Source organism: Hemitrygon akajei, chromosome 17 (assembly GCF_048418815.1).
Source record: "Hemitrygon akajei chromosome 17, sHemAka1.3, whole genome shotgun sequence".
NCBI classification, from domain to species: domain Eukaryota; kingdom Metazoa; phylum Chordata; class Chondrichthyes; order Myliobatiformes; family Dasyatidae; genus Hemitrygon; species Hemitrygon akajei.
In genome coordinates, this window is record NC_133140.1 from 29,615,853 (window position 1) to 29,634,776 (window position 18,924).

The 18,924-nt window shown below is 43.4% G+C and overlaps 1 protein-coding gene across 1 annotated transcript in view; it reads right to left on the bottom strand.

Moving 5' to 3' along the window:
- LOC140740575 (plasmolipin-like) overlaps positions 1-18,924 on the bottom strand; it is a 41,283-nt gene that overhangs the window by 13,688 nt on the left and 8,671 nt on the right. Inside the window, exon 3 of the mRNA XM_073069855.1 lies at positions 2,312-2,488. Within this exon, the coding sequence (XP_072925956.1) occupies positions 2,312-2,488 (177 nt within the window). The remainder of the gene's footprint in view (positions 1-2,311; positions 2,489-18,924) is intronic.

Here is an 18,924-nt window from a genome sequence, read left to right on the forward strand (position 1 = left end):
TGAAACTTTTAGTTGCTTTCTGTAGAATTTTATAAGTTTTCCAATCCTCTGTCTTCCCAGTAATTTTCACTTTCATGTAGGCCCTCTCTGTTGCTTTTGCAGTAGCTTTGATTTCCCTTGTCGGCCACAGTTGTACTATTTTGCCTTTTGAGAATTTCTTTGTTCTTGGAATACATCTATCCTGCACTTTCTTCATTTTTCCTAGAAACTCGTGCCACTGCAGCTCTGCTGTTGTCCCTGCCAGCAGCTCCTTCCGATTTAATTTGGCCAACCGCTCTCTCATATCACTACCATTTCCCTCACTCCACTGAAATACTGCTATGTCAGACTTTACTTTCTCCCCATCAAATTTCATGTTGAACTCAATCATATTGTGATCACTGCCTCCTGGGTGTTCTTTTACCTCAAGCTCCCTAATCACCTCTGCTCATTGTATAACACCAAGTCCAGTTTAGCTGATCCCCTAGTAGGCTCAACGACAATCTGCTCTAAAAAGCCATCTCTTAGGCATTCAACAAGCTCACTCTCTTGGATTCGTTACCAACCTGATTTTCCAATCGACCTGCATGTTGAAATCTCCCATGACTTGTAGCACAGCTTTTCTATTTCCTCTTGTAATCTGTGGTCCACATCCCGGCTACTGTTGGGAGGCCTGTATATAACTGCCATCAGGGTCCTTTTACCCTTGCAGTTTCTTAACTCAACCCGAAAGGATTCAACATCTTTCAGTCCTACGTCACACCTTTCTACTGACCTGATGCCATTCTTTACCAGTAGCGCCACACCGCCCCTCTGCCTACCTTCCTATCCCTCCGATACACCGTGTAACCTGGGACATTCAGCTCCTAACTACAACCATCCTCCAGGCACGATTCAGTGATGGCCACAACATCATACCCAACATCTCTAAAAGCGTAACCAGATCATCCACCTTATTTCTTAGACTCTGTGCGTTGAGATGTAACGCTTTGAGTGCTGCATTTGCTACCCTTTTTGATTCTGCATCCCTAAAGCATTGATACTCACCCTGCTGGCTGCAGTTATGTCCAATCAGCCGCCTGCCCTTCCTGACAGTTTGACTACACGCTATCTTTGCTTTTTTAACATCTGTCCTTTCCTGAGTCCCTTCACTCCAGTTCCCATCCCCTTGCCAAATTAGTTTAAGCCCTCCCCAACAGCTCTAACTAACCTGCCCGTGAGAATATTGTTCCCCCTCAGGTTCAGGTGCAACCCGTCACTTTTGTACAGGTCATACCTCCCCCAGAAGAGATCCCAATTATCCAAGAACCTGAAGCCCTGCCCCCTGCACCAGCTTCTCAGCCACGCATTTACCTGCCAGATCACTCTGTTTCTACCCTCACTGGTGTGTGGCACAGGCAGTGATCCAGAAATTACTACCTGGGGGTTCCTGCGTCTCAGCTTTCTACCCAGCTCTTTAAATTCTCCTTTCAGGAGCTCTTTGCTTTTCCTTCCTATGTCAATATGTACCAAGACATTTGGCTGCTCTACCTCCCTCTCCAAAATGTTGTGGACACAATCCAGGATGTCCCTGACCCTGGCACCTGGGAGGCAAAATACCATCCAGATGTCCTGTTCACGTCTACAGGATCTCCTGTCTGTTCCCCTCACTATTGAGTCCCTATCACTACCACTCCCCTCTTCTCCCCCTTCCCCTCCTGCACCACAGACCTATGCTCAGTGTCAGTAACCTGGTGTCCGTGGCATTCCCTGGGAGGTCACCCCCCCCCCAACAAGAGTATCCAAAGCGGTATGCTCATTGAGGAGAATGGCCACAGGGGTGTTCTGTGCTAACTGCTCTATTTCTCCTGACAGTCACCCATCCTGCAACTTCAGGGAGGCAACTTCCCTGTAACTCTCATCGATTAACTCCTCGCTCTCCCTACAAGCCGAAGGTCATCCAGCTGCTGCTCCAGATCCCTCACACAATCTTCAAGGAGCTGCAGCCGGATGCACTTCACGCAGATGTGATTCCCTGGAAGACTCTGGGTCTCCCAGGACTCCGACATCCGGCATGAAGAGCACACAATGGCCATTACCATCCCTAACAATCTTCATCTTTTTCAATAAGATTGCATGTTATTCTTCTAAATTGCAATGAATAGAGTCCCATCATCTTTAATTTTGCCCCATAGGCCCTGCATAACCCAGAAAGTGAGGCAAGAATTTGGAATAAAGAGAAGTGATCATCGAAACAGCTTGTACAAACGGCCGGGTAATTGCAAACTTTTCAATGTGACCCTGGGAGACTTGCAGAACCAGACTGGTACACAATACCTCCAGTGGGACCTACCACATGCTGCCACGGTATCACTGGGAGTTTTGAAGGCAGTTTCAGCAGGTAGAAAAGGAAGAAAATTAAGGTGAGAATCCACAGGAAGACGGCCACAAATATCACCCATCCGAACGCTTCGTCGCCCTTCAGGATTCTTGAACTAGCAATCAGCGCCCACACCAACAAGCCAAACATCTGCACGGGGTATAAAAAGGTTAGAGGCAACTTGAATTAATTTAATGCCTTTCACTATCACAGGAGAGGACTAAGCTTTCCACCATGTTGGTTTTGAAATGTAATTAAAGTTGCGAATGGGCTGGCAGCAAGTTCCCACAAACAGTATTAGATGCATCTATTTTTAAGTGGAATCTGAATTAGAACTTGTTTAGTGTTGTCACATATTATTATACTATTGCATATCATGTAGATAGCCGGGATGCAACATCTGTGGCTGACCCCGACCAACGAAGGGCCTTGTTATTATACAATTGTCACAGTGAAAAGCATACTGTTCATACGGGTCAGGTCATTACATTCTATCATTGTGGTAGAACAACAACAGAATCAAATGTAACAGCTACAGAGAAAATACAGTGCAGGTAGACAATAATGTGCAAGACCATAAGGGGGTAGATTGTGAGGTCAAGAGCCCGTCTTATCATACAACGGAACCATTCAATGTGTCTGCAGGGTAGAAGCAATCCTTTGATCCTGGTAGCATGTGCTTTCAGACTTTTGTATTTCCTACCCCGTGCAAGCGGGGAGAAGAGATAATGAGTGATATTAGCTCAGGCTGAAATGTCATCCTGAACAACAAGGAAAATGCCCAATGTTCTTAAAACCAAGCAATGGGAGCTCTTACTTGAGGAATGAAAGGGGGCTTCGTGGTAATGAAATTGCAGCCACCTTCAGTACTGCACATTATATATTGGATTCTAACCCCGCATACTTCTCTGATTCAATGGTAAGATACCTTGGGTAACTTTAACCAGCCCAGTTTGCATGTTTCAATAGTTCATTGCTTCTTCCATCTCCTATCTTTCAATGTTTGGTTCTGTGTATCATAAACGCAGCTTCCTTAACCACTTCTACACGCGGTTGCTATAAACATATACATTTACTTGAATGCAGAGTAAGACAATAGTCCTGATAGCAAAGACTTCAAGCAACTGGCTGATTTAGTAGTGACACACATACTGACAAGGTCTGTTTCCCAGTCTGCTCCGAATGGAGTTCCAGTGCATCAAGGGTTAACCGAACCAAAGGCAGCTAACTCTATGACAAGGGTGGCATAGTCGTGAATGGTGCTGCGTTCAATCCTGAATCCTGAATCTGGGTGCTGCATCTGAAGTTTCCATACTTTCCTAGAGACTATGCAAGTTCTCACCCCACCACCCTCATCCCATAGCACTTTCCTGCTCTCCTGGAATTGCTGAGCTTGAAGTACAGACTCGGGGTTAGTTCTCCTAATCCTGGGAGAAGACATTCAGAACCCGTATTTCAGTCACACTCATCACTAGGCTGTTGACAGACACCAGAGCCAATCCTGGTCTTGTAGCAAAGACAAAGTTAGGGACCTTCACTTGGAATAACAGTGCAAATAGAAAATCTGACTTCCAGCTCCCTCCCCAAACCCAGGGCAATGATACAAACCAAGAATTAAACCCGGGCCCTGCCGGCAATATTTTACTAACTGGCACAAAGGCAGATCTTTCAATCATACATTACTTTCAAAGCCCACACTAAAACAATTAGCAGCTGAGGTTTATTATGGTCAGTATTGTCCAGTTTGCTACCATAAATCACTGCCTAGATACAGTTATTGTTCAGAGAGAAAGAACAATGAGGAAGAACACAGAAATAATACCTGGTGTAGGGCATCTGGGACCTTGAATTGCCTCTCTAACACCATGGCTAATCTTCTACTGAAGAACCAATTTTCCACAACATCTCTTTGTTCTCCAATCACCTTAATATCCAGATAGCTATTGATCTCCATTTCGAATTAAATCAATAGCTAAACTCCATCACATGTCAAGGTAGACAACTGCAAAGGTTCACACTTTGAATGAAGAATTTCTTCTCCGCTCAGTGTTAAACAGACAAGCACTTATTCAAGTTCAATTTTGATTTTATTGCCATCTGACTGTACATATATACAACTAAATGAAGCAACATTCGGCCGGACCACGGTGCACCCACGAAACATACATCACACACAGCACACACACTAAAATATTACAAAAATGTGCACAGCAAACAGTAAATAGCTCACTGTCCTACTGACCAGACCTCGGTGGTGACAGGGTATCCCTTAGTCTCACAGCCTGAGGGAAGAAGCTGTCACTCGGTCTGGCAGTCCTAGTCCTGATGCCCCTGAACCTCCTTCACTCAGTCTGGCAGTCCTAGTCCTGATGCCCCTGAACCTCCTTCACTCGGTCTGGCAGTCCTAGTCCTGATGCCCCTGAACCTCCTTCACTCGGTCTGGCAGTAGGGATCCTCAACAATGCCTCAGGCCCTTGGTCTTCAAATCGCTGGTAAATGCCTCAAGTGGGGGGTGGGGTGTGGGGAGGAAGACCACGGTGATCCTCTCGGTTTTTACTGTCCTCTGTGGGCTCTTGCACTGAGGCACCTTGCAGCTTCCATACCACACAGTGATGCAGCCAGGCAAGACACTGTCAATGGAGCTACCGTAAAAAGTGATTAGAATGGGAACGGGGAGACCTGCACACCTCAGTCTCCTGAGAAGTATAGACACTGCTGTGTCTTCCCAACTCTTTATGAGCCATTGATGTGCAGACCGACGTCTTCCTGAAGTCCACAATCATCTCTTTGGTCTTGTCCACACTGACTCTCAGGTTGCAATGGGTAACAAAGATTTTGCTTCCTGCATACTTTTGGGTGCATCTTATGGATTTTGGGCTACTGATCATGAAAATCACCATGAAATTTCCCTATCACACACTATTTTTTGAAATCGCCTACAATTGTTATTTCAGTTCATAATTCAAGTCAGGATAACTGAATCAGGTTATCAAATGACAGCCAATTCAAAGAACTTCTAGAAGAACTGGAGAAAATCACATGGAAGGCATGCAAGGATGTTGTTGAAAATTTTCTTGGCAACTACAGATCACCAAACTATGTGCAGCTGGTTGACGATATGCTTCAAGCAAACAAAACCATGACTGAAGATTCATTTTCTGAATTTCCATTTGTCATGTCCAGGAGTCATTTTTAAAGAGAAAAAAGAATTTTTTTTCAGTTAGCATGTGGATTGTATTTTCTCAGTGTCACCTGTTACGAACTGTAATGTTTTAGAAATGAACCTGCAACAATAGACTACAGGTGGAGTCTGGTTTTGAGGTTAAAACCACTATCTTTATTACTAACTACTCAATAACCAAGATAAACAAAAGTTAACAGTGTTATGAGTATATGTGTGTATAAATATAACTCCCAAACTATATTGAGCTTGGGGGAATAAGGCTTAGAGTCTTGAGATGGTAAAGCAGGGAACGTTCAGTTCATCCACGGAATAAAATGATGGGAGAGAGATATTTGTGATCCAGGGTAAATGTAGAGAGAGGGTAATTACATTGAATTCCACAGGGTCCACGATGGTAAGACTAAATATCAGTTGTCAAAGATCCTCTGTCCAAATCCACATACGAATTATCACCGAAAGTGACCTGTCACAGGGATATTGTCTTCAAGTGATTACCACACAACATACCCAGGCAAGGGTTAACACATAAGTGGTCTCCACAGGGTATCCCAAAAAATCCACTCCTATGGATGATAGGAGGTGACAGCCACACATTCAATGTGCACTGGATCGATAAGCAACCCACCCTTGTGGGCAGAGGAGAGTTCCAGACCCCAGCTGCGACAAGCTGAAGTCTCTGTGAGTCCTGCACTTGAGTTCACTGACATTCAATCCCTCCATTTCTTACTCCCAACCTTCACCCAGACCTGACTATTATTGGAATATCAACTAGCATACGGAATAGGAGGGAAATTGACCATCAACAGGCCATCATCGACAAACAGTGCCAGTGTGATTAAGCACATTTCAAACACTGTTTATAAATTTGCCGATCACACAACCATTGTTGGCAGAGTTTCAGATAGTGATGAGGAGGCATACGGGAGTGAGATAGATCAGCTTGGTGAGTAGTTTTGCAACAAGACCAACAATTGATTGTGAATTTCATGAAGGGGGAGTTGAGAGAACACACACCTGTCCTAATCGAGGGGTCAGCAGTGGAAAGGGTGAGCATTTTCAAATTCCTGGGAGTCAACATCTCTGAGGATCTATCCTGGGCCCAACATACTGATGCAATTACACAAAAGACAACGCAGTGGCTATTTTTATTTGTAGTTTGAGGAGATTTAGTATGTCAAAGATTCTCACAAATTTCTACCGATGTACCTTGGACAGCAATGTAACTGGTTGCGTATATATATAATCATAGTTTTTTATTATTACTATGTATTGCCACGACAGAACAACAAATTTCATGACATATGCCAGTGATATTAAAACCGATTAGGATTCTGAATCACCTTGACATTGTTTTCACTGATCCCGAATACTCATCAATATTGACGTGATGCTAGGTAGCTGTTTCTCTGAATGCTCCAGTCCGTGCTTTCGAAACAGTCCTGCAGTGTTGAGGTGGCACTTCTAGCCAGGCCCTGATCTCGCTGTGAACTGGTTTGACTCGTTTAACCACTGGTCAGTGTGCAGGGATTAGCAAAAAGGATATGTGGTCTGCGTACACAAAGAGAGGGCAGCAGACGGCCTTTCAGACTCCGTGAGTGTTGGTATAAACTGGGTCTAAAATAGTCTCTCCTCTGGTTATGAAATTGACATGCTGGTAGAATTCTGGCAGGATGTCTTTCGAAGTTGGCATGACTGAAGTCCCATAGGAACTGCCTTCGAAGGAAGTTTTAAAATTTGCCTCATTGAAAGCAGTTGACTTGTTCGGACTCCAAAATGGGAGGGAAATACACCAGCCTCACCTCGTTCTGTTCCCATCCTACTGCTTCCATTCTCATTGGCAAACTTCCCACTGCAAGCCCTGGCAGAGTTGAAACGTTTATTATCTACCTAACCTGTTGTCATGGTGACAGCATACATCAAAAATCCTGCCACAAAGTCTCTTTGAAATATAATCCCAAATCATTGCCCTCATGTTCCCCAGGGTGCAGCTGATAAAGGCTGGAGCTGAGCCAGATTCTTGTAGGAGGCTCCCAGATGGGCCACACCTGCAATTTAGGATGGCACAATGTCACGGACAGCAGAGTCGCCACCTCACAGCGCCAGAGAGCCAGGTTCAACCTTGACCTCAGGAGCCATCTGTGTGGAGTTTGCAAACTCTGCTTGTGGTTGCTCGGGTTTGATTCAGCTACTCCAGCTTCCCCCAGAAACATGCAACTTTCTTTATCACTTGGAGACTCAGCATGGTACCAGGCCTCCAATTACACCCGTGTGACCCATATGTGGCAGGAAACCTTTGTGGGTAAATTCCCCTCCGTGTGCATAGAATCTGGGGAGAATTGTTGAAGAAATGGGAGATTAAAAATGGGATTAAAATGTAGTATCAGTGTAAATGAGTGGTTGATGGTTGGCCCAGACTTAATGGGCCAAAGGGCCTCTCTTTCATTGCTGTACCTCTCTAAGAATCTTCTGCTTCTGGGTTTCAGCAGCCAGTCTATGGACGTCAGGTTAGCGTTGTAGGGTGATGGAGAGAATCTGAAACTATTTAAAGCTGATGTTCCCCTCTTCACCAAGCCATTTGCCATCACCCAGAAACCTGGGTTCACACATCTACAGTGGACAGTTGATTGAGGGACTTCAGGGTTTGGTATGCCAACTAAGATGGTATGTAAACTTATGCAGCAAATACTTAGCTTTGAGTAAGTGGCCCAGAAGTGTGTTGCAGTCCTTAAGATTATGAAGTACAGTAACTTGCTGAGTGCCCGAAACCAGCTAATGAACTTCCCCAAAGTCAAGCCCAAAAAAACCGCAACACACCAATTTAGCACAGTTTCACGTTTTAAACTGGATTATCTGTCATTCCTATACAGTCTGTGGGAGAACAGAACCCAAATCAGGATGCCTGACACACACTGATATCACAAACACAGCAAAACGGGAGTTGTGTAAATGAAATAGAACCAAAATACAAAACCAGCTGGACACACACAAAACTGAATTTCAAAGACTCCAGAGTACATTTATCATCAAAGAATGTATAAATTATACAAACTTGAGCTTTGTTGCTTACAGGCAGCCACAAAGCAAAAAACCTGAAAGAATCCAATTTTAAAAAAAGACCAATATCTGACGTGCAGAGAAAAGGAGGGGGAGAAAACACAAATCACGCAGACAATAGAAGCAATAACATTCCAAACCAAAACGATCCGAACCCCGAAGCAGCCGAGAATAGACCCAGGTGTTGGTATCAGTCCATCATATCAGCGAGCAAGGAGCACAGCAGCTGGAGCAGTCTTCATAGCCTCAGCGCCATGGAGAGAGGAGTGAACATCAGGGGAGAGTGAGTGAAATCAGCTCCCGCCTCTGATCTCGATGCCCAGTACAATACCATTTAAATTGTCCGAACAGCATATTGTACCTCAAACTGGGACCTGGGCACTACTGCAGGGAAAGGCTCCGGGCGCAGAACATGCCGCTTAGCGACTCGCTCCAGGCCCAGAACACGCCGTCCAGCCCAAAGCCGCTACTCGATTCCTACAAATTGGCTCGGCACCCAGAGTGATCCAACCTCACACCTGGGCCAGTCGTTCGGGCATCGGAATTCCTCTTCCTCGACTTCCCTCTCTGAATGGCTCAGTCCATCTGCCTCGATTCTGCAACATACTTGCACAGTTCATCCCTCGAACTCACTTCACCTTCACTCACCTCTTCATTGTTTATCATGATGTTTTATTTATTCCTCTATTACTAGTTCTTGAAGCACTCAGATTTCCAGTTTGAGTTTCCTTGCAGAACAAGGTATCAGTCATCTCGCAGCTGTTTGGTCACCTGATCCAGGATGGTGGATGTGGGATAGGACTTAAGACAGGGGTCAGGATAGTAGGTAAATAGTGTGCAGGTACATTAATGTTTGGGTCAAGACTAAACGTAATTGCTTTATTTAAGATTGGACAAATTCAAAAATAACTCTGATAAACACAAGTTGTTCTGCAGATGCTGGAAATCCAAAGAAACACAGACAAAATACTAGAGGAACTCAGCAGGACAGGCAGCATCTAGTTCTGATTAAGGGCCTTGGCCTGAAATGTGGACTCTTTATTCCTTTCCAGAGATACTGCCTGACCTGCTGAGTTCTTCCAGCATTTTGTGTGTGTTCGGTTTTCTGGCCAGTTTCTCCACTTGACTCTTCTTAAATGAAGAAATTATTTTTTTTCATATCACAGATGTTATATGGATGCAAATCAAGCCCTTCATTGTTTGTTATTAATGAAGAAGGCACAGCTACCTGACTGTTTGGGTAATACCAAATAACTATCCAAATGAAACATTTCAAAGTGTTTCACAGAATTAATGAATATGCAAATGAGTGATGTGATGATGTCAACACACCCTCCTTACAAAGTTTTGTTTTTAAATGGGTGAAATATAATGCCACTAGATGTACAGCCAGCCCCAACAACTACTTTCACATTTTACTGTCTAAATTTAAAATATATTGAAGTAGGATCTTTTGGAGCGAATTTACAAAACATCGTGCTTCGTGCCAAACCAAAATTTCCTAAACCTGCAAACAACTTACTAAAAATTTAAAAGAACGAAATTGCAAGGCTGAAAAAGTATTCACCTCCTTTATAATTACTATGTTAACTTCCCTCAGATGCAATACCATATATTACCTTACCAATTCACTCAATTTGTTGATGTAGAAATGAGAGGATCACCTGAATAAATGCCCCCTCTCTCTGTAAGGTCCAGCAGTATGGTAGATTTTCAACAGGTCAAACCAAAATGAAGACAAAAGAGCATTTAAGGCAAGTCAGGGAAATGAAAATAGAGAAGCACAGATCTGGGGAAGGGTACAAGACCATTGCAAAGACACTGGACACAGCTTGGAGCTCAGTGCAGTCCATTGTGAAAAAATGGAAAAAATATGAAACCATATCCGCACTGCCTTGGTCAGGCCGCCCCTCTAAACTTAGTCTCCTGAGGAGAATGGCATTTGTAAGAGAGGCTGCTGTGATGCCAACAGTCACTCTGAATGAGCTGCAGAAGTCAGTGGCTGCAACTGGAGATGAAATTCACCGTTCCACAATCTCTAAGGCCTTGCACAAAAAGGGCATTTACAGAAGAGGGGCAAGAAGAAGCCCTGGCTAAAAAAAAACCATATCCTTGCCCATAAAGATTTTGCAAATCATCACTTAGACGATAATTTAAAGATGTGGAAGAAGGTCTTGTGGTCAGATGAGACTAAAGTGGTACGTGTGGCGTAAATCTAATACTATGCATCCGCCAGGAAACAGCATCCCTACTGTAAAGTATGGCGGAGGCACATCATGTTGTGGCGATGCTCTTCAGCAGCAGGGACTGGAGATCTGGTCAGGATTGATGGGAAGATGAATGCTACTAAATACAGGGAGATACTGGGTAAAAAACAGCTAGCCTCGGCCAGAAAGCTTAAACTGGGAAGGAAGCTCATCTTTCAGCAGGACAACGACCCAAAGCACACTGCCAGAGTGACCTCAGTTGAAGAAAATCGATGTCCTCGAGTGGCCCAGTCAGTCATCACCTTAACCAGATCGAACATTTCAGGCACAACCTCAAGATTGCTGCCCATCATCACTCTCCGATTAATCGGGCACAGCTTGAGCAATTTTACAAGGAGGAATGGAAAACTCTTGCTCCATCATGTTGTACAAAGCTATTAGAGACTTATGCAAAAAGACTACTGGCTGTAATAGCCGTAAGAGGTCGTTTAACGAAGTACTGAGCAAAGGGGTTGAATACTCTTGAACTGCTGACATTTCAGTTTTTGATGTTTTTAGTCTCCCGTACTTTATAATTTTCCCTTTTGGGGGGCTCTACTGTGAAAAAAAAGGAGCATGTGATTCACAGATAAAATTCTCAGTTAAATTGATCTAAAACCCTGGTTGTAATACTCATTCATGTGAACAAAGGGTTGGGGGATGAATACTTTGACAAGGTATTATATGAGTCATACACTTAAACCCCTTTTCATAATATGCTGCAAAATTGAATTGAATACACACAATAGTTTATCCTTAAGGACTACATCATCCAGTATCTTGTGAACCTGGCAGGTCACATTTAATTAGACTCTTGCGACTCCAGTCTCAGAAGGTATGGCTGGTTATTAATTCCCTTTGGATTGGTAATGCTAAGCCCCAATGCAATCAGGATTGAGGAAGAAGTACGCTGTGCTTGGTAACTGTTATAAATTGCACTGCTGCCTTGAAGCATGGTTTCCAGTCAGTCATGGGTTTGTTGGCCAGTCAGTTAAATCAAGAATACTGAAGCAGTTTGCTTCCTGCTTTAGTAATGTTTGTTGTCTTAATTTGGATACAGGATAGGAAGAGGCAAAAAATTAAGTTTAGGTTCCTCTTCAATGGGTTCTCTAATGCAGGACCCTCCTTTGCAATGGGGCAAAGATCAACACAATGATTGCACATGACTAGTTAAGACCTCAGTTTTAAGATTCTTTATTTCATTCCATAGCTGGAAACATTTTATCTCAGACAGATTTCCAACTATTTTGAAGTCAGGCCTCAAGAAGGCAGCATTTACTATTCAAGAGCCTCACTATCCGGGGCATTCCCTCCTTACTACCGTCGGGGAGGTGGTACGTGAGCCAAACTCAGCATTTTAGAAACAGCTTCCTACCCTCTGCCATTAGGTTTCTGACTGGTCCATGAGCTCATGAACACAATCCCAGTATTCATCTTCTGCACTTATCCACTATATTCCCTATGCACTTCTATTCCCCATCAAGAAGACCTCAAAGTTCTCAATAAAAGAATCAACCAGTTCCCCTCCACCACCACCCTCCTCATCTGGCAGAACTGGTCTTCATTCTCAATGACTTTTCCTTTGGTTTCTCCCACTTACTCCAGACTCAGCAGGTAGCCATGGGTACCTGCCTGGGCGCCAGCTATGTCTGCCTCTGCGTTGGTTACATAGAACTGTCCGTGTTCCATGACTTCTCTGGTAATGCTCCCCAAATCTTCCTCCGTTATATTGGCTGATTCATGCACCAATGAGCTCATCAATTTTTTCCACCTTCACCTCCAACTTCTTCCCTGCCCTTAGTTCACTCGGCCTATTTCCGACTCCTCCCACCTCTTTTTTGATCTCTCTGTCTCCGTCTCTGGAAACAAACCGTTTACAGACATCTTTCATAAACCTCTCGATTCCCACAGTTATCTTGACCTCTTTTCATCCTATCTCCCTTAAAAATGCTAATCCCTTTTCTCAATTCCTTTGCTTCCACCACATCTGTTCCCAGGATGTGGCTTTCCTCTCCAGGACATCAGAGATGCCTGTTTCCGTCAAAGAACAGAACTTCCCTTCCTCCATTTTTGATGCTGCCCTCACCCACATCTCCTCCATTTCCCAAACATCCACTCTCACCCCATCTTCCTGCCGCTTTAACAGTGATAGAGTTCCTCTTGTCCTTACCAATCACCCCATGAGCCTCTGCACCCAACACATCATTCTCCACAATCTCTGCCATCTCCAAAAGGATCCTACCACTAAACATCATAACTTTACCTTCTCCCTCTCTTTGTTTTCCAGAGAGTGCATCCTCTGTGATTTCTTGTCCATTTTCCCTACCCACCAACCTCCCTTCCGTACATCCCTGCAAACGGCCAAAGTGCTACAACTGCCCATTCACCCCCTCCCTCATCCTCACTCAGGGCCCCAAACAGTCCTTCCAGGTGAAGCAGCATTTCACCTGCAAATCAGTTGGTCATCCTTTGCATCCGGTGCTCCTGAAGCGGCCTCATCTACATTGGTGAGTCCCGTCGTAGATTGGGGGACCTGCTCCATCTGTCTAATGCAGAAGTTCCTGGTGGCCAAACATTTTAATTCCCATTCCGACATGTCGGTCCATGGCCTCCTCGTGCCCCAGGATGAAGCTATACTCAGGGTAGAGGAGCATCACCTTATATTCCATCTGTAGCCTCCAACATGATGGCATGAATAAGCCCAGCAGAACCATGTCAACTGACAAAAGCAGGCTACTGCCTCCTTAAACCCAGTTGCTTTGGGCAGATGGGGCTTGTCAGCCGTGGTTGGCAGCTCACTGGGAGAAGAAAAGCTCTGATCTCAAACCTCTGCTGCCTTGCGACTATATCCGCTCATAGGGAAGGCTTTGGGAATAAATCCCGAGGAAAAATCCCGAGCTGGAGTCTCTAAGGGAGTCTTAATTTAAGCTCAATGCCACTGGTCCAAAACTGTATCGATCTTTGCCATTCCTTTGAATTCATCAGCTGATGGAGAAGGAGAGCTTGCTCTCCATATCGTATTGCCCTGGTTCATGTACTGGTCTGTGTATCAACTTCAACAGCTAGGACACAACATCCATGGTTGACCCCAACCAACGGAAGCCATCATGTAAACCCACAAGATTATTCTGAAGAGCCTTCTAGACAATTTCATCTCCAGATCCAACAACAGTAAGCATGAGGAGATCGTAGATTTCATTGAAAGTGAGGTTGGGAACATCTGATGAACCTCCAGTTCCTTTTGCCCCTCCTCTTTCCTCATGAGACACAGCCCTGCTCCCCCAAGCTTGTTTCAACTGTTGAATAACCAACTTCCTTTCCTTCCCCCAACTTGGAAACATTCTATCTCCCTTCAAGTATTGTCCTACCTCTTCAGGTGTTCTGTCATCACTCCTCTCATTAAAACATTGACCCTACAGAACTTATAAACTCCTGCTTCTACAACCTCCAAAATGTGTGGTGACCTCCCTCATCCATACACATTTTCTATGTGTGAATCCCTCCAACTAAAATAAGCTTCTATCTTTCCTATTTTTCTGTTAAGTAGAATGTAATTATGAAGGCAAAGTAAGTGGTGTTTTTCATTGCAAGGATGCATTCCAAAAGGGAATAAAGTCTGCTACAGCTGCAAAGGGCTTTGGTGAGATCAACCCTGACTTACCTCAACACAGTGCTGTTAAGGTTCACTAGAAGAATTTACTGGTAGAGGCTAACCCGGAAGGACTGAGCATATTTGGCTTATGCTTTCTGGAGTTTAAAGGAATGAGAGGTGACCTTACTGAAGATACTTGCGAGGACAAATGCTGAGAGGATGTTCCCTCTGGCAAGGAATTCCTTGGAGTATTTTCCCAGGATTGAGGAATCACTTAAGAGAAGGGGAATTTCTTCTTTGAATCTTGGGAATTCTGTCCAAGAAGACTGTGGATGTAGGATCAAGGATATGAGAGGAAAATGGGCAGATCTTTATACTTTAGGGAAGCCAAGGATTACAGAGATCTTGGTCTCAACTCCATTTTGGTCAGATCAGCCATGTCCTGAATGAATGTCTGAGCAGGCTTGAGAAACTTAATAAGATACTGGATAGTGGATTCCAGTTAGTTGGGACACATTGAGACTAGTACATTTTGATCCGATTAAGAGCCGCCCTAATTAGCCTATTTCATGGAAATAGTTAAAAAGGTACAAAAAGACAAACTACCATTTAACTGAGCAACAAATTATGTGTTTAAATGATTTACAGAACAAATTACAACACTACTAATGCTACTACAGCATTATAAAACTGTATATTAGTTCCTAATAGTTATCAATGGAGGAATTCATCCAGTGTATGGGGTGTCCAGGGAGTGGAGCACCTCTGGTGAAGGGGCTTGTTGTGTCCATTCCAGGACAGCTAACTCACCTTTGGTTCTCGCTGGACTCTCAGTTCTCACCTGTGAGTTCTCAGCTTGCGACAGCAGCCACGCCCTGATACACCACTTCAACACGCAGGTCAGCCCAGGTGAGGGTAGCCTGCAGGTTTCATACCCCAGTCAAATAGGGACATGCCTGTCATAGCATGTGAAGTCAGTGGATGAGATCAACAGTGAGATCCAACGGCCAAGAAGGCAGTTCTGTATCACTTGGTGAGGGTGAAAGACATGATGAGGCACAAGCAGTGATGGTTATCCATTGCAACCAAGGAAGACTCTATTTTGTGTTGACCACTGGACCCGGACCTCCGAGGTCGAAAGTGGAACTGTCCCAGTGCAATGGCTTTTCCACTGTAAGAATTCTTCTGCATAAGTTTCACTGTTGTGTTGGGTATGACAGACAACCAACACACTGTTGTGTTCCTTTGATTCACTGTAAATTCGTTCAGACTGCTTTCATACAATGCTTTTGGTGATTGCATCCTCCAAATCTTCATTTTCATTGTAACATTCGCAATGACTGTCGACACTTTCAAATTCTTCGTAATTCCTAACTTGCAGTAGTGAAATTGCTTAAGTTTCACTCCCGGCCATTTCTGGCATCTCCAAGCCTGAATGCTTGAAACCGCAGTGAACAAAACAATACTAAATTGCCTTACTGCTTATTTCTCACCAACTATCAGTGAGAAAAATCACTGCTTGTTGAACACAAACACAAGCAAATGATGCTATTTAAAAACCGTTCACTCTAAGTAGGCACGAGGAAATCTGCAGATGCTGGAAATTCAAACAACAACACACACAAAATGCTGGTAGAACACAGCAGGCTAAGCAGCATCTATAGGGAGAAGCGCTGTCGACATTTCGGGCCGAGACACTTCGTCACTCTAAGTATGGTTCAATATCTAACGGCAACACAAGTTCACATGGCTGACGCTAGTTAGAAAATGTTCGGCAACAGTCTCCTGACCCAATTAAGTGCCATAGTGTCCCAAACAGATGAAGGAAATCCCATCAATTAGCTTTTGTTCTTTAAGAGTAGTCCCAAATAAGCAGCTGCACTGATTGATCAGTGGCCCAATTAATTGGAATCCACTGTATCTATTTGCTGATCAAGAGCCAGATAGGAGATCTCATTTCACCTTTGAACTTTATTGTTACTTAACTGCAATGAGTTCACCAAACATTTTGAATACAGCTTCCTATTCCTTTTTTCCTAATAAGTTTATCTACCTTCCCCTTGGATGCAACATGCTCTCCACCTCACCTATTCATTGTAGTCCATAGTTTCCAGATTTTAATTTCTTTTTGGGGTAAAAAATAGTTTCTCTTAATTCTGTATTGTTAGTGGTAGTCTTATATTTAATATTTAAAATTACTAATCTTCATTTCAGTATGTATTTGGGATTCAAAATCCATGGCAAAAGGCACACTGCAAATAAAAAAAGAAGCATGCCCCTTTATAGACTAATAACTCCTGCTCTTTTCCTGACAAGTTCTATTATATCACTTTTAATTCTTTACCTCACTTAGAGTAAAGTCCAAGTTTCTATTGAACGACAGTAATCTGCAGAATATCTTAACCATAAGTCACCATAGATAATAAACACGAGGTTTGCACTTATTATCATTATCAAAACATGCACATTTTTTGAATAATACAGATAAAAGTGAACTCAAAGAGTTCATAAAATGAAAATAAATGCTAATTTGACCTATAATTTGGAAATGAAATGAAAGCTAAAACAAGAACATTGAAATTCACTATCATTTGAGCAACAGAGGCTAAATTAACTGGGCACATGTTGAAATGATACTCCATTTACAAGATCAGATCATTAATATGTATGAAAAAGATCAGTGTTCCCAATGGATTTTGGGACACATCACTGCATTTCCAGCTAGTCTTGGTTTCTGTTCTGCACCCAATATCCAGCCCATTATTGCCAAGGCTTCAAAGAGGACCATAGAAGCATTTTCACCAGAAAGACTGCTAAAAATGTTTAGTGATGTGTACTGAGTACTGACCTTGCCAGGGATGCCAGATCCCATAAATATTTCTGAAGGTAGTCTCTGTTGGATGGCTCTTCACCAGATACCTTTGCAATTCATATGGACAACAACACAACGTCAGCAACCTCCCCATTAGGAAAGTGGGTTGCCCTTATCTTCCCTGACCTTCAAAACAATTTCCATCCACACCCACAGAGTCAGGAAAGATTTGTCCAACCCATCATGCCCACATCATCCAGTGAGGACCCATCTGTATAAATCATATCTTCCAGCATATGGCTCACAGCCTTTGTCCAGGAGTGCTCGTCTGGATACTCCTTAAATGCAATTCCATCACCTTTTATTGATCTTACGTGGAGTGTTCTTGAAAGAGCCTTCAGAAATTCAATGTTGATAATATTCATGAACAGTCCCTTATCTTCCTTATTAAGCAACTTCCTCAAACAACAAAAGAGAAAGTCACCTAGATTTCATCAACTTGAACAAAGTAAAGCTGCCAGCTCATGTTGGTTAAGTATTTAGTCACTATTTCTAATCACTAATTCCAATTATTCCCCCATAAAACCTGTGAAACTGACGAATCTTATCTCTTCTCCCCCACCCTTCCATTATATGATGTGTAACTCCAGAAACTAGTTGAAAGGAAAACACAGGAGCCAGAATATGTGTCTCATGGTCTTCTTTCCTTTTTTGTGTGTGAAGTGCTCAGATATGATGTGGTGGCATAAATACATATGCCATTTATGTACTGCTTACATATAACCCATAATGAAATACGTAAACAAACAAAGAATGCCTAACCAAAGAATATATTCACGATATTACTCAAATATTACCAAAATATTAAATACATAACACTCCTTCCTGATCAGCTATAAACTCCAACTCAGTATAGAATACATATCGATGCAAATATGTAACATGTTGCTCTCTAGTCATTATACATAGACACACAAAAACATATACAGTTCATTATATAATACACCTGCCGTACAGACATCCACAGCATAGTAAATTTTAAATTGCCTCATTCAGGCCTAAAGATTTAATCACTTAGAGGATTTCTTCTCCTGTGGGATAACATCTTTCCTGACAAGGGGGATCACTCTGGTGAGTCTTGTGGCTGTGAAACAATCTCAGGTTCCGGAGCCTCCTCCGTGGAGGTTGCAGCAGTTGACTCTGAGACTGCAGAAAATGGTTCCGACAGCTCTGGACACCTTTCCTCTCTTACAGTTCTCTCTGCTCTCCCCAATTGATCGATGGGTCATCTCCAGATCGCATCAGATGCAATCTCCACTGTTGTAGGAGAGTGATCCAGTTCTGTCCTTAATATTTCTAAGTACCCACTTTTGATTGTCTCTGTAAACCCTCACCGGGGTGCTTGTCCAGGAATGAAACATTGAACTTTCTTGTTTGAGGAACACTCAACTTGTCTCAGCTGTTTGTCCACATGAATCCTCTGCCAGGACAGTGCAGGCCATTCATGTGGATGGAGAGACACTGCTCTTGGCAAATTCTGGACATGTTGGCATCCCAAACGCTGCATGGAAAGCTGTTCAAATTTGCTGATCTATCTCAGGCTACCAAACAAAGCTTCAAGCCAATGCTGTCATTTTGACCACGCCTGGATGGCCAGCATGTAACTCCTCCAGCACTTTAGCTCTTAGCTTGGAATGT